Below are 22,265 nucleotides of genomic sequence, written 5' to 3' on the forward strand. Positions count from 1 at the left end.
GTGCGAGGGGGTGGTTTTTTTAAGCCTCCCCCCGTTCGCCTTCTTTGGCTAACGTTTTTCCGGCCCGATCGCGGAATCGCGGAAGTTTAGTGAAAGAAGCGAAACTTTGCACGCGCCCAACTCTCTTCCGTGGGCCTTGGGCGAAGCCTGCGGGCGGGATGCGGGAAACTGGCTGGAGGGTTGAGGTTGCGGTGAAAACAGAAATAATAAACCACCGCCGGACATATCCATCCGGGAGAACGGTCGTGTCCCGTCTGACCGTCGAGAGTCGTAAAACAGTCGTTGTGTCGTTCGGTTTGTTGATAGTTTTTTATCTTCATACGAGTTTTTATGCCGACACGTCGTGAGTAAAGCCAATTGGGTGCGTTTATGTTGGAAATCTGCGAATTGAACCTGCCCTGTTGAACGATCGCTCTTGAACTCCCGCTTTGCATGGACCCCAGGGGGAGGGGGGAATATTGAACCGAGCGAATATTTATCGCATCAAAATCCTTGACAGCAGAATTAAAGATTCTGTTATAAATCCCTGTTCCGTGTATGGGGTTTTTAAATCATAAAACGATAAACTTCCCCATCATAGCTGCATCATGTTCACGAAAGCTCTCTGTGAAGAAGTTTAAAAGAAATGGTGTTGATTTTTTTTATTTTTCTTATGCAAATCGGTGGAATTTATTATTTATTAAATCTTTTTTATTTCATTTTTACCTTTTTCTAGAACCTGTATGTGCGTCTCTTGATTGTATTCACCAAACCTGGGATAAATATATTGTAAGTAACTGTTAAACTTATTGTTTTAATCATGAAGAGATGAAATCGATATAGTTTTATTGAAGTAACTATTAAACTATAAAATTTTCTCAGTGAATTTTCAAAGTTAAGTTAACCCTTTCAGGACCCTAAGCTGTTCAAAACTAAAATTGGCAATAAAACATAATATTTTGGCTATTTGGGGTGTAATATAAGAGAATATCACGAGAAAAACCTAGCAGTATGTGTAGGTTTTTTTTTATAATTTCTTGGGAAATATTTTTCCCTATGAACCATAAAAGTAAATAAATAACCAGTATAGTTATGATATCGGAATTTCTTTTATTAGCTATCCCCCACAAATTATATAATAAAAATTCTAAAAAATGATCTTATCCATAAAAAAAATTATAAATTCATCAACTTGCCAAATACAAAGTTTTTGTTGTTGGTTAAACGCACGAATGGTTTGGTTTTGGAGCAATAAATTTTGATAGTTTTTTTTTGTTTATTCGTTCAGAAAGACGTTTGCCGCCTTTGACATAATGTTTTCTTTTATGTTTCGTTTCAAAAGTATCGTTTTGATAATAGTTGAACTAACAGTAACGAATTTTGTAGATGGGAAAAATACTTTAAACAATTCATACAAAATATAGCATTTCAATGTAAATGATTGATATAAAACTTTGTACTTTAGTTGTTTTTGCATTGTGTTCGTGATGATAAATGTTGTTCCGTGATAGTTGATTAATACGAAAAAAGTACTCGGCGCCAACAGAAGATCAATGTGTCATTTTCCATAACCACATCAACCATCGGAGGAACTTCTGGAGTGACCCTTAGGATTTCCCGGTGTCCGGTTGCACTTTTCCACTGCCACTTATCCATCGCTTCGTGTTGCATTTTCTTCTACTGACCGACTTTCTCTTTGCGCTCCTGGACAAATCTGTTTGTACAGCTGCCCATTGCTCTTCCAGTGCGTGTTCGTTATCCTTCGAGGAGTCGGCCCCTCAGCTGCTTTGCATGCACTGCGAAGCGTTGACCTGATTTACCAGCAGTCGACATAAATGTTCGCCCTCGCTAAGGAGTGCTGTCTGCTTCCTTTCTTGTTTTCCTGTGTCTGCTCCAAATCGGACCACATCGGGGTTGGAAATTGTGTCAAACTCCTGCCGGCAATGGTTTCGATGCAAAAATTGAACTAAATATCAAAACACACCACAAACCCACAACATCTCGCACCCCGGAGAGAGAGAGGGAGAGAGGTGGTTACTTTTCACTGCAGCTCGTTGCAGTTGGAGTGTTTCTTTTCCAGGTTCTTATTGTGGACTCACCTTATCTGCCAGCCAGTATCTTCCCTTCGGCACTCTCGTTCGAGTCGGTTCGATTTGCGTGCCCCGTTTCGATAAGAGAGGAGTCGTTTTACTTTCATCCACTTCTTTCTATGCGCGTTGCATTCCCACGCGATGCACGATGCAAGCGCACCCGGAGGAGAGACCCGGCTAATAAATCAATAACGCCTTGCGTGAAGCACGCGTTCGGTACCGCCATCCCAAATGGCGGTGTCACGTGTACTGGTCGTTTTTATTTCATCCGGGGAAGTGAAAACATCCACAAATACTCGCGCGCTATCTGAAAAGCCCCCCCGATTTGTGGGTCTTCCGCCAGAGCTTTGCGTCATGATTTGCGGTTGTTTAGAAAGTTGTTCCAATCCCGTCCTTTGGGTGACTTACCGGTTCGCTCGTGGGGTTCCTTTAAAAGGCTTCGACGTGCTGAGCCGGTCCCGGGCGGAGGTGGGAGGTTCTTCGGAGGGAAACATAAATGCATCCATCCCCCTGCGCTCCCCTTCCGAACCCCCGGGGGTTTGTGCTGGGAGTCCCGTTTTCGCGCCGCAGTTCAAATTGGAACAACATTTCGCCCAACCGAACAGCATAAATCAATCGCGTTGGGCTTTGCACGGGGGAGAACTGAGGAGCTAGACGCAATAGACGAGGAGTTGGTCGTTATGAGGCTTGATGCAAATGTATATTGTATCGGTTTTCGGCAGAGCACCCATCGGAGTTTGACTCGGGTTTCCGGTGGTTTCCTCGTTTTTCATGATCGTCGCCAATGGTCTTCGCCGTCATTGTTCGCCTTATTTTCCAAACCAGCAAACGGACCGGAGGGCAAGCAAGATAAATTGTGCCATAGACGCCCGGTCCAAGATAAATGGGCCAACGTAATCCATCTTGCTCAGGGCGCCCTTACCGTTGTCTGGCGGAAATACGGAGCACGTTTCCGATTGGCTTTTCTTCGATCTGCCTTCACGAGAACTCGTAGGACACGCCGTTCGTGATGGATGCAGTTATGCCGGGCGTGTCGTGTATGTTTGTTTGTCTTATTGTGTTTTCTTTTTCGTGCATATTTTCCGAACAACGCCGGCGTGAATGGTGACACGCGCGGAGCATTTCTCGTGAGCACAATTCGTGTGCGGCTTATTTATGTTCGGCCAGAGCGTGCGCGACATACATAGCTCGAAATACCTGGGATTTTAGAAGCGTATGAGATGAACACATCATAGGAGATGTGTTTTGAAAGCCCCCCCTCTTGACGTTGTAGGGAAGTTTGAGGAAATAACTTTGAACGGTTCGTGGGAATTAAGAAGAACAATTTATTGTTCTAGAACATCCCAGAAGTTGCTCCTAAAGATGTTCCGCATTAATCTATAAGAGTTACGGATGATCCCAACGAGTTTGGATATTTAATCCAAGGGTTATCGACATCTCGCTCGACTTACGAGTCTGTGAGCCACGAAAGTCCTTGAGAATGTGTGAAGTTCTCGGTAAAATCCGGTTCGGAGATCCAAAGCAAGGCAATAGGTCAAGCCATCCAAGCCATCCCACTTGCGTATGCAGGCCATGCACTGACGCTTATGGTGAATAATTTGCATGCAGAAAACACCTTGCATCGTCCAACGCGTTCGTTTTCTCCCCTTTCGGAAATACATTGCAGAAGAAAAAATGTAGGACAGAAAAGGAGAGTATGTGGAGTTTTAAAATTTCATATTTTCCCTTTTACGAGCGGACCTTCGTGGGTACGTGGGACTCACCAGAGTAGCCCACGGGGCCAATCGTTCGGGGTCTTAAAATAAAGTTGGACGGTTTGCAAGGTCCAGTTGTGACGCTAATGGACGCGATAGTGAGAGAGAGTTCATTGGCCAGAACTGTTCGACACCTTTTGCTGGACAGGTTGATAAATTGGTGTCCGTTTTTTTCCGTCCGGAAGCGACGACTCTTCCGACAGGTCCTGTCACGAAGTTCGCTACAGGGAACATGTAGCGCCTATAGCCTTGCCTGAAACAGTAGGCGAACCTGCAGAAGTAAAGAGGTTACCCAGAAACACACCTGGGTTGGTTGGGTACTTTAAAGCCAATCAGCATCGTATGTCCTCGAATTATTACTCACGCCATACACAAAACACTGAGTGTGCTGCGCCACTCGAGTAGTAGACAGAAAGCGCGAACTAACTCCACACGCCGTACGGCCGTTCGAAGGTGAGCCTTACTCCATTTAAGGAACGATTCAATTAAACTGGATCCAGCATCGGATCAGGAGGAGGAGGATGTGAGTCCGGAGACCTATCCGAGGGGACATAATATCGCTTGTTCTCGTTTCGCTCGGGGTAACTCTGTAGGTGAAGGACGTACCGGATGGACGGAATCGCGATATGATCATCGATTAAGTGATCGATTTTTGGTCCGACTTTAGCTCCATGATGAAGTTATCAGGTGGCGGAGTGGAGTGGAGCTATAATTGCCGAGCATCGGTGTGTCTTGTTTTGTTCCTTCTTCCAATCACTTCCCTTACACTTTGTGGAGTCCGAAGTCAATCTGTGGTCGGTACCTTTTTCTTGTCGGCAATATCTGCACAACTTTTCTTGCCGCGGGGAAAAAAAGGCTAGCCAAAGCACGCGCCTACCACCTGTCGCTGTTTACGACTAAGCTCAGCCCATTGACGGTCGAATTACAAGCATCAGATTGCTAACGACAAATCGTACCGGGTAATTTGACTTTAGTGTCTCCTCCGGGGCACCGTTGAGACTCTCCACGCCAAAAAGGTCAAGATGAGAAGGAGAAGAAGCAGAAGAAGAAAAAGAAGTATAAGTCCATGTTGCTTGTTATGGTTCCCGGCCTTCACTGGTCGCGTCAGTAGATGCAGATGAGTCTCATCTCTGGATGGTGACGCTATCGACAGCGTTTCTGGATTCCCGGTAGCTGCTATCAGCACCATAATTATGCACCGGACGTTGTCACATCGCGTGCCGGAATAAGCAGACACCGAAGGGCGGGCTTGGTAGATGAGAGGGAAGGCAATCTGCAAGTGTGCGCCGAGTGTGCGTTCTTTTGTTATTGCGCTAAGAATGGGGCTTAATCACGTGCTATATCTCACAAGAACTGCGCTCGTTAGCAGCTAACGTAATGATGTATACCTTTTACTTAGTTTGTTATTTATGCAAGGAGTCTCCATTCGCTTATGAATCACTTCTGAATCAAAGTTGATTTAGTTTGTAGTTTATCACACATGAGTGCCGGCCTCGAATAATTCATCCTGAAGCAGTACAACTGAAAATGGTCCGTTTGGAAGTGTACTTGGAGGGGGAAGTGTTTCTTCTGAAAGCCTCATATCTCCGTCATGTTACCAGCTCGTACATCCTCATATGAAGAATTCACCGGTTGAGAGTTTGCCTTTTGTAAGCTTTTTGTCTTTAGTTCTTAATGGCTGACAAGTGCATACATTTTGTACAGCTTCTATTTGGTTCGGAAATAGCTCGTTACATTTGTGTGATTCAACTTGAGTTGGCGGTTTTTATTTGTGCTTCAAAAGAGACTAAGCGCTGAAAACCATTCCACATCAACACCGTTGCATCTCGTATGCAGAATTGCAAATATGCGTGCTAAAAGCTTATCTAAATGCAGCAAAATCGTGCTGCTGCATCGTGCGCTGCGCTCCTGTGTTTTGTTAAACGGTGTGAAGCAGCTCATTTGTCCTCCCCGCCGAGCCTGAAGACAATCGGGGAATAATTTATCTCCATCCCTCATGCGGCCAGACCATGTTGTTGTCGCTGCATTTCAATGTGACAAAGTGTCTTGCCCTTTTTCGGGGGCTGCTACCATCGTGCCACCGTTTAATCTCGGCGAGCTGAAGCCGTGGCCGTCCGTGGTTATGGGGGTTGCCTTTAAAACAGTTATCAAACCAGATGCACACCCAGGTCGCTACCGGGGGCCGGATGTTGGTTTTCCCCGCCTCGTGCCCGTGAAGCTTTCCCCGAGCCGGCCCGAGGGAAATAACACATAACAAATGAGCTCCGAACGGGTTGGTGATGCCCAGGGCAGATGCGTGCCCGCCGATTTGGATTTCTTGATGAGCTGATTTAATGTGGCCATTGTATGCTAAGCGGGATCGGGTGGCTCGGTGGCCCAGTGCCCGACGAAATTTCGGTTCGTGGTACGACGGATGATGTCAGAATTTTCCCATCGTTCGTTCGTGGAAACGGTAACGCGAGAGAGGAAGGTGAGCGAGACCGTGCTGTCATTCGGGAGATAGAGATAGAGAGATAGATTGGGGCTCCCAGGTTTCTTGTGACAGCTCGCGGGGTTAAAGTGATGCATTAATTTACCGCGCATCATCAGTAGCGATCCGTGGTTTCGGAACGAGACGCTGAAGCTCGCCTGCCATTTGTATCTCGTTGTGGCAAATGGCACCGAAAACAATCACACCTTTCCATCGACTCGATTCGTGTGTTCATTTGGTCTGGCAATGCATTTTTCGTCTTCTGTTTCAATGATTGGCCCGCTTTTCTCGCAACGTCATCATCTTGACACACGCCAGTGTCCTTACCGTGACGTAAGGGTGGTGTGGCTCAACCCCAAAACTGCGTGGTAGTTGTCAATTTCTTTTCGTTATTTTTATGCAACACCTCGCCGCTGCAGGTTCGCTGCACGCGGCCTGCCGAAATCTGGTTCGCGCGATTGGATCAGAAGCTAATTTGACAGGCCGGGCGCGCATAAAGTGAGCTGAGAAATGGGTATCACCTTCCCCCTTCGGGGGGCTCAAGCATGTTTAACTGTTCCCATGAAATGGACCACCAACCGACGCCGGTTTTGATCGGTTTGTGATATCTGCCGATTTGGGACGTTGTGCAGTGTTTCCGCTAGTGGTTATCTAAGGCCGACTTGCTCCAGATATTTAGCTTCACCGCGTCAATCACCCGGGGTGGCAAGTGAGGGTGCATATTGTGCGCGGCATTCCTTTATGTTGTTACATTGCCTCGGGTGGATCGGCTTGATTTTGGGGGTAGATTTGCGTTTTCTCACTTTCGAACGTCATGTAAAACGCGCGCGGTCCCGCTGTTACATAGTAGAGTTTGTGGTTGGCGAGGGTCGTCGCCACTTCAGCCTGACACACGCGACTCCCTTTTTTCTTCCCTGCGGGCAATAAAACCCCACTTATTAAACCTTTCCTTTCGAATGTGTTGGACGCCATGATTGCACACCCATTTGGGTTGATAATGCTGCCACGAGTGCAAACGTGTGATGTTTTTCTGACAAAGATTTCCGCCTTGAATCATTTGGATCTCGCGTTGGTGTGTGTGTTTCATAGGAGAACGGGGAGCAGTTAAAGTAGAGTTCGTATAAAAAAAAAACGAATAGGAGCCGGAACTGAGTCTGAAGTGCATCGGGGAAGGAAACACTGTGTGACGGCTTATCGTGTCCGCTGAGAACCGAGAACAGATTCGACCGCCTAACGAACCTAGTAGACTCTTCAAAGTATTTGTCCCGTGTGGGAACGGCGTGATTTTTCTCCCCATTTAATAAACCTAAGGCGACCCTCACCAGCGAATCATCAGCATTGTAAGTTTATTACCATTTGATAACTAAATTGCCAGATGCCTGAGAACGTGGAGAGGTCGTTCTATTGTTGTGTTCCCGGAGGAAATTGACGCCCGCTTCCTTGCCGGTACGGAAAGTCGTAATAAGCATGCATGTCGCTGGTTTCTAGACGTTTATACGGCACACTTCCGGCGGACTAACTCTCGCCTCTCGGATGGTTTGTTTTTCAAAATGGATTCTGGAAAGAGAATCTCCCAAAAAAATATTAATGCTTTTATCGTTTCTCTTTGTAGTTTCGTAACACGGAGATGGAAATAATTACCCACCCTCGGAATGCCAGCTGCCGTGTAGGAATTATCAAATTGGGATCAAACCATTCTCTTCGGGCCATTTCCAGGGTTCGAAAGTGTTTTTCCATCCTCTTCCCTGCCTTTGACTAATGAGTGGCTCGACAAACTTTATCGATCATGCGACGGTGAACTGTTAATTACCGCTTTGCTTGACCGTTTTTCGAGCGTCTTTCGAGCGCGTGACGCCACTATCCCGCGGAATGGAAGGCTTTCTGGTACACACTGAAATAAAGACATACGACGGAAGGAACGCAAGGGAAAAATCGGGGCCAACGGGAACAACATCAGTATAAACCGTCGGGCGAAGAAGCTGACGAATAAGTTTAAACTCTCATGAACCGCAAAAAGCGACCACCAAAAGGTAGCAATCAGGATGGCAGCTGCCGGACCGACCAGCCTTGTGAAGGTCAAACGCAAAGGTGCCGGCCTCGAAGCCGCCGCCGGCGACCGACTTCTACCGAAGATCGTCTTATTTTCTCGCCGCTTCCCTCCTTTCTTCGAGACGACGGTCGCCTGACGATCGTTAAACCCTCCGAAGAGAATTCAATAAGCGGACGAGCGTTTTTCTCTTGTCTTCGTTACCTTTCCAAAATCCACCAGGGGTGCTCGCTTCTTCAGAGGAAAAGGTGTCATGTTCGGTTGAAAGTGGAGTTTGTTCCTGGTCGCTTTGTTTTTTGTTGTCTGCAGAATCGGTGGATTGCTTTGCTGGGTTATTTCTTGTGCCCTCGGGTGGGATGACGAAGAAGAGGGCCGGGTTTTGGAGTCCAATGATGGAACACGACGGCGATGGCACCTAGGGCTTTTCGTTGTTTTCGAATAGCCAAGCGAGAAGTAATAAGAAAAATTATTCAATGTGAGGCTTAGATTGCGTGTTTTGTAGAGATAAAACCCCATTTGACGTCAAGCAAGTAATTATAAGGGAAGTAAGTAGTTAATGATTTTTAGACAAATCGGTTTCAAACTGTTTGGTAAAATGATTTTAAAACATGGTAAAAATATACAACTTTTTCTCGCTCTCGTTCCAACAATCAAATCGAAATGAATCATCCGTAAATTGTCCGCTCAGATCATTTACCTCTCTGAAGTTCATACCACAAAATTAAGTGACGCCCCCGAATTGCGTCCGACCCAGCATCGACGTCCGTCTGTTGTGTGGCTGAAGATATTTTCCTTGAACTCCCTCCCGGACGGCCATCGCTCGCCAACAATCAATCTGTGCCCATCTTTGGGCTAGTTTTCTTACCCATCGTATCTTATTCGCCTTATTAATGATAGTCACCCACCGCAGAACTGCCCACGTGGTGTTTCGTGGGTTGTCAAAAGAAGAAGTAAAAACGTCTTGCGGATGCCATTGTTTCGCCTTTTTCGGAGCAACGTTTCGGGCTTAGACCTTCTGCGTTTTCTGCGCAATCGATGCGTTCGCGATGCGAGAGGGTCCATTTATTTCTGCGTTTGTTAATTGCGGAGCCGATTAACTCCTACTACAGCTAAGGACAGACACCAAAAAAAGTGTGTTTTTCCAAACGTGGGAACACATACGTGGTAGTTTCGACATTCGGTGAAGGAAAATGGGACGTTTTCTTCTCTTTCGGACACTCGGCCACTTGGGATCGCGAGGTGGTTTATTAATTCCTCCACGCTTCGATCAACGCACGGCAGCATCAAAAGTGTTCGATAGATATCTTACTTTTACTTTTTTTTTGTTGTCTAATGAAATAATTATCCATGTCGTTAGTTTATTACGCAGAAACACCTCTCGTTCGTTATGCGAACGAATATTCGCGGATGGTGTATTGCGAATCAATTTACGAATTTGCAGAAGGTGCTTCCCAAAATAGCGCAATGACTTAATGATGAGATTTTTTTAAATAAAGTTTTCCTTTTTTTCTCGAGACTCGTATCATGAAATTGGTATGTTTACGAATTTTTCTGCTTCACTGTGCTTTGTTGAATTTTAAATATTCACCACCAAACCGCATGGATAATTTTTCATTTTTCCATCCCATCTGACAACATAAGTTAACATTTCCGCCAACAGAATTTTCCGTAATCTTACAAATTGGATCGTAATTTAATTCTAGCGCGCCCGCGCGGAGGGCGTTGCTTCTTCGTGCGGTTTGTAAATTCAACTGTTAACCTTAAATCGATACCATCGTAAACATTCCGTGATTGAGCCATATTCCCATGAAGTTTGTCATCCTCGTCGCGTCCCCGGTCTTTCTTTCGGAGTCCTTTACCCCACTACGCTTAGCGTGTGAAAGTATGCAGATCGTATGTAACTCCCTGCAAACCGCCTCCCCGTCCCCTTTGCATGCCACCGCGGGGAATTACGGTGGAATTTGATCCGATTGCGTGACGTTGGGTAGTTATAATAATTTTCCGATGCCACATAGCTGCCCAAGGGTGAGAACACGGTATATCCTGGCTGAGGACGGAAAGGATGGTGGTCAGATTTTTAAGTTCATCACAGTTTGTACACAAAATAATCCCTTGGTTGGGTGGCAGAAGTTTTCGCGTGCATAAAGAAAACCACACCTCGAAACGTGGTTGGAACGGAGATTGAAGGAAGATCCGGTGTGTGTGCAGTTTTTGCAGCTGGCTATCGTTGGCTTATGTTTTAATTAATTTAGTGAATTATGGTACCGACGTCAGAGGGAGCAACTTTCAGCCACGTTCCGACCGTGCCTTGATGGCGGCGAATGAAATAATGTCATTGTCTGTTGATTACGCTGGTGAAGGCGATGGTTTCGTAGACATTTCGGACAGACGTAACCGATGGGTTCTAGAAGGTAATAGATAGTTAGCCGCTTGCATTTTGCTGCATCGCGTGACCTTCAGTATTCTTATTCGTTGGATGATGTCACTATGATCTTCCTTCAACAGGAAAGGATTTGAAAAGAATAATATGGAGGTTTCTTTTATTGTCATTCGTTGCACTGGGCATTAGCAACGTTGGACTCAATAGTATTGATTTTTGTTCGGATTTTTCTTGATCCAATTACTTCCCAGGAGGACGTCATTCGAAATAGGAATGTGCAAATAGTTGTATGTCTTATGCCTTGTGTATTGAATCAATAATGTTTCAGCGCGTTGTGGTCGATCTAATTTGTCTTCAGGGAAACATCAACGAATTGCTGTTGGATTGCAACCAGTAAGATGTAACAATGATTTGATGGACCAGAGCGCATACTCCCGAGACATCGTTGATGAAACATTCACAACTTTAGTTTGCAGGGAAGGTCAAACCTCCGAGAAACGACATTGCCCATAAAGGGAATTCCGGTCGGTAGGCATAATGCAGGCGCATAAAGAAATCCAATATGCTGCGAGGGTTGCGATAAGCATACGGCACATCCGTACCAGCGTTGCAGCGTGCCATTATGAATCCCCAAGGAATAAGGTTGCAAGGGGGACGTGGATGCTATACACGGGATGACACGCACCCAATCCCGCTGTTTTGTAATAAAAGTAAACCTACAATAAATATCGGGAATGTCTCAGATAACACGACGAGTCTCCCTGCACGTGGCGTGCGCGGAACATGCACACGAACCAGCACGCCGTATCGATTGTAGCCACCTTCGGATGGCTTCGTAAGAAAATCGTACCAATTTGGGTGCAATCGATCGCGTCCGGCCACTTCTTCGACGAGATTTGGTGTGAGTGAAAGTGGTCGGCGTGAACAATGTATAACATGAACCTGTCGAATTGCGATTTTTGTTAGCAAGCGGTCCGAGGGGCTACACGTGTCCAAGATATATTGGAGCATTTGTTGAACAACCTTCCCCTCGGACAAAACATGATAACATTCGGGGGGGTTTTGTGTTCGCTAAACGAATCTCTGTTGACGAGAATGACGGGAAACGATTTAACACAAAGGTAAAACTGCCCTTATCCAGGTCCAAAAAAATGTTAGAACGTAGAAAGCGAGACGATGATAATTCACCTTGAAAATATCAAAATTAATAGATATTAAATCCAAAAGTAAGTCTATATATTTTCGAACTTTAAAAAAATGATGTTAAATAGAATGAAAGTAAGAACTTCTCGAAAGTTTCCGGTGAGCTGTAATTTAAACTGGAAACATGGAAAAATATTGCATTTCATACAATACAACAACAATACTAGAAAATGAAACACGTAAAGCATAAACGTACATTAAACTCAATAACCAAATTTCCTGTGCTTTTACGCGTATATTAAAAATAGTTAATAAAACAGGTAATACCCCAGTGAATGGTGTTTTGCCGGCTGCTAAATTTGGGCAGAATATCACGTTTTCCAATGTTCGCCTTCACCCCTAAACTACCCTCATGCCTTTCGCGTACGGGAAAAAAACACTACGGTCATATGTCCCGAGGGATAGTGCCGCAGACAGCCTAATTTCGCACGAATCGACCATTTCGGCCATTTGCCAGAATGGACACATCAAAACATGTGCAGCGCCAGCAGCGTTCACCCCTAAGCGAAAAGGAGTGGCCTCTTTCTGATTGGAATTATTTCCCCCATTTGCTAAACGTGGGTTGGAAGATCATCCCAAAACTTTGCTCTGTACTTTTGTGTATTACTTCGTGTCTCTGGTGAACCAAAGTGTTGGACACATTGGTAGATCTCCCTTGTCATCCCCGGGTGTGCGGAAAGCCGTTTTGAGTCCGATTCGACACCGATGTATCTGCATCAGTTTAGATAGAGGTGTTGAACTGGAAGAGATTGCTCCGCCGAAAGCAAATTTGATGGACAGGAAATTCATTTTGAATTCCCCCAGCATCTCAAACGTGCGGCGGAAGGTCCGCCTGCTAAAATTCCACTCGCTCTGGGCGATAAGGAAATAAAGGAAAAGGTTTAACTTTTGCTTGCATTAATGTCACATCTCTAGCAGTTTCCGTTCGGTGGATGAATGTGACCGCGGTAACGGCTCCTGCGCCAACTGGCCCAAACGGAAGGCCGCAGGTTATTGCTGAAATCAAACACGAATTGCTTCCGCTCGGATTTTGTGTTTTACGAAACTATAACCTTTCTACTGACGCGTCCGCATATCATTATTCAAATCCACTCCGGTAATGGCAACATTTTGCTCAACTTATTCGAAAATGGGTAGCCACCGGTTGGTTAATATATTTTCACGAAAGTTTTGCATCGTTTTTGTCCAGGAAATCCGTTCCATGTGGTGTTGTATGAATGATGCCGCAAGGCTTACAAAATAAATTAACTTCGCAAAATGTTTCTTCCCAACTCAAAATAACCGGTCGACGCCGTCGGGAAGGGTTTACGGTAAAGCGTAAGATTTAGACCTTCTAAAGTTCAACTCCACGTCCGGCCGGTTTTCGCTTCCCATCGCTTACGACCGTGTTAATCCGTACTAGTGGGTATCGTTTATTTGCCCATTAAAAAACATCGTTGTTGTACTCAGGGTCAACCATGTGTTTTATTTTTTGGTTCTTGTCCCACCAGCCCATTTGCAAACCATTTTTGCAATCTCAAGCGTGATCTTTCGGAGCTATTATTTCATCTTTCCTTATCGCTCCTTTTTGCCTCATTACGTGGTGTAATGTAATGTAGGCGATATTCTTTTCAGGTTTTACGATACTTCCACTGCTGTTTGGACGTAAAAAAACCGAAACACGATCGAGCGTTAAGTTAAGTAACCGGCGAGCATTTATGGAGTGTGATTATAAAAGGCCGATTTAATAATTTCCAATTAAGCTACCACATACATTTCGTTGCCTCTCTTCCACCATTTTCCATTCCCATTAGTTGTTTCTCGTCGGTTTCGGTCGCAATCGATCTGGAGCAGAAGAAAAAGCGAACGCTCGCGCGCCAGTGAAGCTGCAATCTCCCCTTTCTTTTGTTGGTTAAATCATAATTTTCATAATTCCGTGTAATAGGCCACGTTCATTAGGTTTCGCAGCTGCAAATTCGACCGAAGGCTTCGGTTTAAAGATCTTTATGCGCGCCTGTTTTCCACCTCGTCTGCCGAGATGGGCGTAGGATTGAGTGGGTCTCCGAAGCGGGGGACGATTGATGTGAAAATCGTGAGCAAAGAAGCCATTTTTTTGCGACAGAGAAGCGATCCTCCCTGGGGGTATATGTTCATCATGCTTTGTTTTTCCCACGAAATGCACAAAATTAATGTTAGTTGGTTGTGGGCATGGGAAGCGAATGCGATTGAACCGAACGACCCGAAGAATCTGCCAGAATGCATTCTCCTATGCTTTAATGCTCGTCATCATTGCTTTGTGTGAACGGAATGTGATTCGAATGTCTTTTTCGCGGTTTCGGGAAAATCTAGAAGAATAAAGTATGATTGCCGAGTGAAACGTGACCTTGTGTGTGGCCATTTCCACCGTAGACCGGCGTAAAATACATAGTACGAGTTCTTGTACTCATTTCTCACTAAGATTTCCTCCTAAAAATTATAATCACTATCGACCAATTTTATTTATCTTCTCCATATTTTTTTGAAGAAATCGAAAATCAGACAAGCGATTGAATTTTGTTTAAAATATGTTTCATATGGTTCGAATACAGCAATATAATACCGTGTACCAATAAAAATAGTCAAAATAAGCACAATTTTGCAATAACATCTTCTTCACTTCATCATAAAATGGTTTGACGAAACAATCGAATGTGCTTTACTCGTTCGCAGAAAACTGAAGCCACTGATAGAAATCATCGTGGTAGAAATTTATCGATTTTTGCAAACACTGCGTTGTCATTTTATCTCCTCGGCTAATAGTACTTTGAAAGTCCCGATAAGATAACCCCCACTGTCGGTACCTTGTTTGTGGGTGGCCATATAATAGCTGCCACGCCGCCGAGAAAGTCGGATCACTTCAGTTCAGTTTTTAAAGTGTTTAGCTTCGGTATGTGTCTCCCTTGTGTGTCACTAATGGAAGGTTTTTATTCTCCGCTTGTCTTTTCAGTTTACACCAAGATCGTCAAACGTCAACCATCTTTCGCCGGTACGCTGTACAATCGATATGACAACCGGCGGCCTGGCGGGTTGGAGATTGTAGGACGAAAGCGCACTGCAAGCGAAGGCTCCGGTGAGCCACATGACGACCCTATAACGACCGGTTTTGGCCTTCCGCACGATGGAGGACGTGAACATCCCGTCGGAACCCGTCGAATCGGTGGGGCCGACCGAAGGATGCGAAGCTGGTGAAGAGCAGGAGCTACGGCAGCCCGCCGACGCGTCCGACGCGAACGAGACGGAGCAGCTGGAGAAGATCCTGGCGCTGCAGGACGGTGACTCCACCAAGTCGTCCATGGAGAGCTCCTTCACCGTGACCGACTGCAACTGCTCGTCGCTGATCGAGCGCACGGACAAGCTGGACGCGAACGAGCTGCAGCTGGACGCGAAGGTGAGCGAGCTGATCGAGGATCTCATCAAGCCGGAGCTGGAACAGTGTGGCGAGAAGCTGAGGGCGCTGACCATCGGCGAGACGACGGTGGTAGCTTGCACGACCGCTGGCGGTGGCGGCGCGGTGGTTGGAGGCGGCGATGGCAGCGATAGCGGGGTCGAGTTCGGTGCCGGATCCGGTTCCCTCACGGACACGGGCGTGCTGCAGCGGGCGCTGAGCAACAATAGTGCCGGTTACGCAAGCAGCTGCTGCGGGCTGGACGGGGAACCGAACGGGATGAGCATGTCGTGCAACTCGAGCATGATAAGTTACAGCTCGGATATCTACGATAAGACTGGCAGCACGGTGCTGTGCGGGCGCCTCAGTACGGATTACTGCGCGAGCGAGGGTGGCAGCGAAAGCTCGTCGGTTACGGGCGGCCCGGTCAGCTCGCTGCGCAAGGCTGGTGGCTGTGCGGTGAAGAAGAAGGTGGCGGTGAAGGAACCACCGGCCAGCCGGTCGCCCCGGAAGTCGACCGAGAGTGTGTCGAGCAGTGGTCGGAGTAGTTCGCGGTCGCGCGGTTCATCGTTGGGTCGGTCGGTTTCGCTGAACCTCAAGTCGACGCCACCGGCTTCGGCGCTGAGTGTGGCCGCCGCCGCCAGAGAGCGGGCACGCTCGAGGGATAAGTCCGTCTCGTCGACCGGCACGACGGCCAGCAGCTCGATGTCGGGTAGCGTGAATCGCATTCAGCAGACACCCATCAAACCGATGCCACCGCCAAGGCGCCCGCTGAAACCGGACTCGCTGCCGACGGGCATCAAGGATTCGCCGTCCGGGCAGCGGGTGACCGTTTCGCGCACTCCGTCCATCACCCGCGGGCGCACACCACTCGGAACGCCGACCGACGACGGTCGGTGGCCGTCGGTTGGTGGCAGGGGAGGGCCCAGTTGTGGCGGCGGTAATACAACACCCCGTTCCACCCGAGCGAGCTCGGTCGTGCCCGAAGGGTTGTCCGTCAAAACGCGCGTCGGACCTTTGGCACTGGACGGGCCATCCAAGCCTTCCACCGGCACCACCGGTTCGCCGATGAGTTTGCCCAGCGGAGTGGATAAATTCGCCACGCTCCCACGGCGACGAAAAGAACGCTCGGCCGAAGATCTAAAGGCTGGGGCGGGCAGTGGCGCCGGTTCTCGTAGCAACTCCGTAACGCGCGAACAGGTCTCCAACCGCATGGCCATGTCACTGTACAAGAAGGTGCCTACGACGGCAACCACCACCAACAACAAGTCGGACCAGCAGGGTATGGCCTCGAACAAATCGATCTCGTCCTCTCACTCCCGCCTCGGCGCGATGGCTTCGTCGCTCTCCTCGTCGTCGGCCGCGGCGAAAAAGTTGTTCCAGAAAACAAAGATCTACCACGAAACGAGCGTACAGACGGCCATCACCTGCCAGGACGTGGAGGACGCGTTCGGTGGGAACGCGAGGAACATCCGCATCGATGCCGTCGAGACGGCCACCAAACAAACCCAATCGGACATCCGCGACAAAGAGATGGAACGGCTCGAGGAGAAGCTGAAGAAGATCACCACCGAGTACACCACGCTCATGTCGAAGTTGTCGGAGAAGTCCCAACTGGTGACCTCCCTCGAGCAGAAGCTGCTGGTCGAGCGCGAGGAAAAGCTTGCCGCTCAACGGGAACTGCAGAACAACACCGACCGGGTGCTGGGCATGCTCGAGTCCATGCAGGCCATTCCCAACAACGCCGACACCGGCGACTGCGACAGTTTGCTGATGCTGGAGTCGCAGCTGCAACTGTCCGGCACGGTGTTGGAGAAGAAACAGGACGAGATCGTACGGCTGCAGTCGATCTGCCGGGCGCTGCAGATGGACATGGAGCGCTCGCTGAAGAACCAGGAGGAGCTGCTACGCCAGAAGACTGAGCTCGAGGAGGAATCGAGCGAAATGCAAGACTTCCTGCAGGTGGAAAAGCAATCCTGCATGGACGCACTGAAGGAGGCCGAGCAGGAGGTGGCCCTGCTGCGGCAAAGCTTGCAGCAGCGGGAGAGCAGTATCGAGCGGCAGCAGGAAGAGTGCCGCCATCTAGTCCGAATATCTGAGCAGAGAAGGTAATTACAGCTTTCTGTGTCTTTCACTTTGCAGTTTGGTTCCTTATTCGAGATCATTTTTTACCTTCTAGACAAGAATACCTGGGAATGCAAGCAAAGTACAACGCCCTAGAGAGTCGTTCGAAAGATATCCTACTGCAACAAGGGGCCGCCGTCTCCGGTGCGTCGGTGGCACTCTCCGGACTCGGTTCGCGGCTGGACAACCTGGTCGAGCAGTTAATTGCATCCTACAACATCTCGGAGCAGGACCTAGAGGTGAGTCTTTGATGGTGGCTTGTGAAACATTTGTGGGTTCTTGGGAGTTATGTTATCGTCTTTCGTTTAATTTGTAGGCAGTTGTGGTAGAATGTTGTAGAAATTATGTATTTTAATCAAATCATGTGGCTAATTACATCATGTTCAATCATTCACACTCGTACTAACACCGTCTTTCCCTAACAAATCACTCTCTGTCTTTCTCTCTCCCTCTTTTTCTCTCTATGTGTATTCCATTTTCAATCGACAAATCGACCCGTTGCTCGTTGATCCCGTTTCGAATACGATCGTATGCGCTCGCTCCACCTCTTTGTCTCTCTGTGTTTTGGTTTTTCCGCTTGTACTAATGTGTTTACATGAAATGCACTCCCCCGGGTGCAACGGACGGCTGCGTATCGTGTGCTGCGCTTGTTTACATTATGTCCCCATGAAATGCATCGGGCATGCTACACCCCTTCCCCAAACGGGGTTTGATTCGTTGCTGCAAAACCCCAAAACGAAATAATTGGTGATTCGCATTGCGGGTGCGTTTGCTAAAACGAACCCCCTGTCGCGACTAACAATTAAAATTTGTGTAGCGATTACGTGCCATACGGTAAGTCGGCAGTGTGTCCAGGCGTGCTTGCGTGTGAGTTTGTGAGTGTTAACTTTCCTTCATTTAACTACGAATAGTCTCCCGGAATGGCCCTTGTGATGATCCAGTATTGTTAGATCCTATATTCCCCAACGTGCATCTGATTTCGACTGTTTTTACAAGAATATCAATGCGACTTGTAGGATACGCACTATAGGGTTTATTTATGTCCGGGACTACACTACGGCCAACCCAATTTTGTAAGGCAAAATGATACTCTCCTATTGTACTCTTCAAATTTTGTTCTCTCGACTATTTTTATACACAAGAAACATTTTAAATACATGAAACTCTCAATATCTTCATTCATTTTTTTATTGAATTGTGCGCATCTACTTCCTTGACGATACTATTGACAATTGAAAAGCAGATAAACTGTACTAATATATAAAAATGAAAAACTTCGATTCGAAGAACTATCCCCACAATATGTTTTTTTACAAATCAGAAAGAGGTAAAAGATACCAGAAAAGCCCACGAGTCGTTCGATACTTTGGTAAAGCTTGAGGCCCATCATCATCATCATCATTATCATCTCTAACTGTTGCTGTACAGTGTCTCTTAGCTTATAATTATATTATTGGCAGCATGACAAGTATTATCGGACATATTTTATCCACTTCAACGGTCGTTAGTCCCTGGCTTTAATGAAAACCACAAGCAAACCAACGACTATAGATGTTCAATAGAATGTCCTCAACTCTCCTAACCTACGCCAGCTCCATCTGTCCGTCGTTTTAATGTACCGTGTTGCTTCCTGGGTGCTTGGATGTTGCTTAAAATAGATGAAGAATGACCGTTTAGCTTGAAACGGCAATAAGTATCGTCGCATTTGCATGAGAAAATGTGGCTGTGTGTGCGTGTTTTTTCTTATTGGTTTTCAACAGGAGTCCTTAGCCGAATGTTAATCAATGTTTCGGTTTCTCGTTTTCACAGGACGTAATATACCACAATGAGGCGTACACAAACAGTGCCAGCAGTGGTGACGGCAGCCCAGAATACGAGCAAACGTCCGACAAGTATCCGTCCGATTCCAAACACCAACAGCAACATCTGCAACACCAGCAGCAGTCGCAGCAACAGGTGGCTCAGGGTAACGCGAAGAGTGGCTTCGATGGATGCGATGTGCCACTTTCGCCGCAACGTGGCCAATCGTTTATCGCAGCCGTCATAAGTGCGATCAAGAACGCGACTAGCAAAACGACCAGTGTAAAACCAGCCGTACCTACTAATGGGGCCGCTGGCCATGCGAACAAGGAGTGTCGCGAAAGTAATGGCCATGGTAAGGGCGAGGTGCTCTGCCAAAATGGGTTGACTTATAGTTTCACTGATTTGATTGTTTTTTTGTGTCTTCTGGTAAACTTTAGAATCGGACTCAACGGAAATGCTCGACTCGGAAACGGAACCGTGCCTGATGATGGACAACGTGCTGGAAGACGTCACGATGCCGGATTCGCACTCACACAACATGGTCTCGTCGTCGACCCGCATTTCACAGATCGAAATGCCGTCGTCGATGGAGAGCGGAGTGTGTGCAAACGCGCCCAGCGGACACATGATGATGGCACATGACGAATCGCTCGACAACCTCTCACAGGCCATCGCCAACCGGCAACAGATCGAGCTGCAATCGAACATGATCGCCAGCGGGCGTTCCTCGCGGTTCCACCATTCGACCAGCAGTGATCAGCAGGCGCGCAACTCGGCCGCAACGATGGCCTCGTCGGCGGCGGCCGGTGGTGCGATTACTACGGCCACACAGGACCACACAACCGCAAGTCACTCGTCCTCGCTGGACGACGACGAGAATAGTTGCTGCGCGGAAGCATCGATGGCCGAAATGCCCTCCATCTGCGAGTATTGCAACGCGCAGTCGCTGGTTGATCAAGTGATCGATGTCGATAATCTGATCACCAAGCTGCTGAAGGTCCTGCGGATCGTGCAGATGGACAACGATCATTGCATCCAAGAGCTGATCAATCATAAGTATGTGTTCTGTTGACCTTTCGAATGCTTTCTTGTTCTAATATCGAATGTGTGCTTCCCCCCTTAGGAACAAATTGGCGATATCTAACGAGGAGATTCATGATCGAGTAAAGGAGTACGAGGAGCTGAACTACAAGCTGCAGGATGACCTGAAAGATGCCTACCATCAGCTGCAGCTGCGGGGAAGTGAACTGAATAGTAATAAGGTTGAATTGGTAAAGCACCGCAAGGAAATTGATGTGAGTGGACGGTGGATTTCTTGAGCCGAGAAGTTCTATTGCTCATTTTCCGTTTGTTATTTTTTTCTTCTTCAATTTGGCAGAAACTAAACGAAGACATCTGCCAGCTGAGCACACTTTGCAGTGATAGTAAGCAGGCCAAAAAGATTGTGATCGATCGTGAGGAGATCTTGAATGCATTTAAACTTTGCAATGAAGATGAAGCTGTACCGGAGCAGGAACTGTCACAGTTCATCGTACAAGCTTGTACTGAGGTAATATGACGACAACAAGCGGCCGGAGAAGAAACTTGTTTTAAATGTCGATCTCTTCTTTTTGCCTACTTCCAATAGATACCCAAGCTTAAAACAATGCTGTATGAAAAGGAGCAGCAGTTGGCGAAAATGGCTAGTAATGCGTCGAATAGTCCAAACATCGTTATGACAGCTAGCTGGCACCAAGCATTGAGCGAGGCCAAGCGACAGTATGAGGCCATCGATCGTGCACTAGAGGTAGGGTAATCTACAGAACAGTAACACGTAACATACACACATTTTAACACATAAATCGAAATTAATTTTCATGTTCTAGAAGTAAAGATATGGAATCAGTCTAATGTTTGTCCTATCAGATATTCAAAAGGTTTGCAAAAGCCTCTTGATGCTTTAAGAACAAGCGTTAAATTAGTGGTTCAATTTATTGATAAAGCTGATATTGTTGTAAAATACTATTTGGATTCCTCCGCTGTAAAGTGTAAGACATATCTCTTTTTCGCCATTTGCCCCCCAGACTTTGGACAGCGTAAAATCGATTGTACAACAAACGCCGGCCCTGATGGAGCTGCAGCGAGACCTGGAGGAAACGAACTTTGCGGCCGCCTCCAGCTTTCCGCTGGTGACCGCCGCACAGCTGAATCATCTAAACTGCGCTGGCGCGAACGGAAACATTGCCGGCGGACTGAATGGCAACGGGAACGGTATTATCGATCTAAACGCAAACGAAACAACGACAATGGGCGACAATGTGGCCGGTGGTGTTGTCGGTGCCCCAGCAGCGGTAGCAGGACTACAGCTTAGTCAGGGTGCTGATGCAAGCTGTTACATCGATTCGACTGCGTAAAATTGACTTGTATTTGGGAGAAGTGTGTAATTATTGTTTTGCTGACTATCCTCCATGTTCTGCTTAGTTTTCTTACTTTTTAATAATTCTTTGTTCATTTATCTTTGTACTCATTATGTCATTTGTTCTTCTGAAAACAGCAGCTTTTCTTGTTACCTTTAATCGTATCTTTGTTTTGATGATTATATCCGCTTCAACGATATCCTGTCTCTTTTGTTATTCGCAACCTTACGTTATAGTTTCTCCAAATACATCCACATTCTCCGATGTTTCATTCATCCGAGCAGCAAGCGAGATTAAGTAGAAACTAAGGATTTGATGTGGTAGAAAACCCGGAAGCTAGATAACGAAATAATACAATCCCCTAGTTCCATGATAAACTTTAGACTGTAGTTTATGATTGTGATTTGCTGTTCTCGCTATTAGAGTGTCGTATGCAAAATAGAACAAACAAAAAGGAATCTTAGAGTTAGATATCTTAATCCGCGGTAAACAAAAGAACAAACGTTTGCTAATCGAAGCAGTAATAAAAATAGTAATTTATTTCCTAAACGCATTTCCAAACAGTTCTCTTTCCAAACTACACCACCCAAGTCAATGATGGCAGCAAAAGAGGGTT

The 22,265-nt window shown here is 46.8% G+C and overlaps 1 protein-coding gene across 1 annotated transcript; it reads left to right on the forward strand.

The window, feature by feature from the left end:
• The first annotated feature begins 15,059 nt into the window (after positions 1-15,059).
• On the forward strand, positions 15,060-21,768 carry LOC131264980 (uncharacterized). The gene is made up of 8 exons (XM_058267241.1): positions 15,060-17,434; positions 17,506-17,689; positions 19,260-19,605; positions 19,691-20,309; positions 20,377-20,548; positions 20,632-20,802; positions 20,881-21,039; positions 21,317-21,768. The coding sequence occupies exons 1-8, from the start codon at positions 15,060-15,062 to the stop codon at positions 21,644-21,646; spliced, it is 4,356 nt and encodes a 1,451-aa protein (XP_058123224.1). The 3' UTR covers positions 21,647-21,768.
• Positions 21,769-22,265: the final 497 nt, after the last annotated feature.

The sequence above is a fragment of the Anopheles coustani genome, chromosome 2 (assembly GCF_943734705.1).
Source record: "Anopheles coustani chromosome 2, idAnoCousDA_361_x.2, whole genome shotgun sequence".
In the NCBI taxonomy this organism is placed as follows: domain Eukaryota; kingdom Metazoa; phylum Arthropoda; class Insecta; order Diptera; family Culicidae; genus Anopheles; species Anopheles coustani.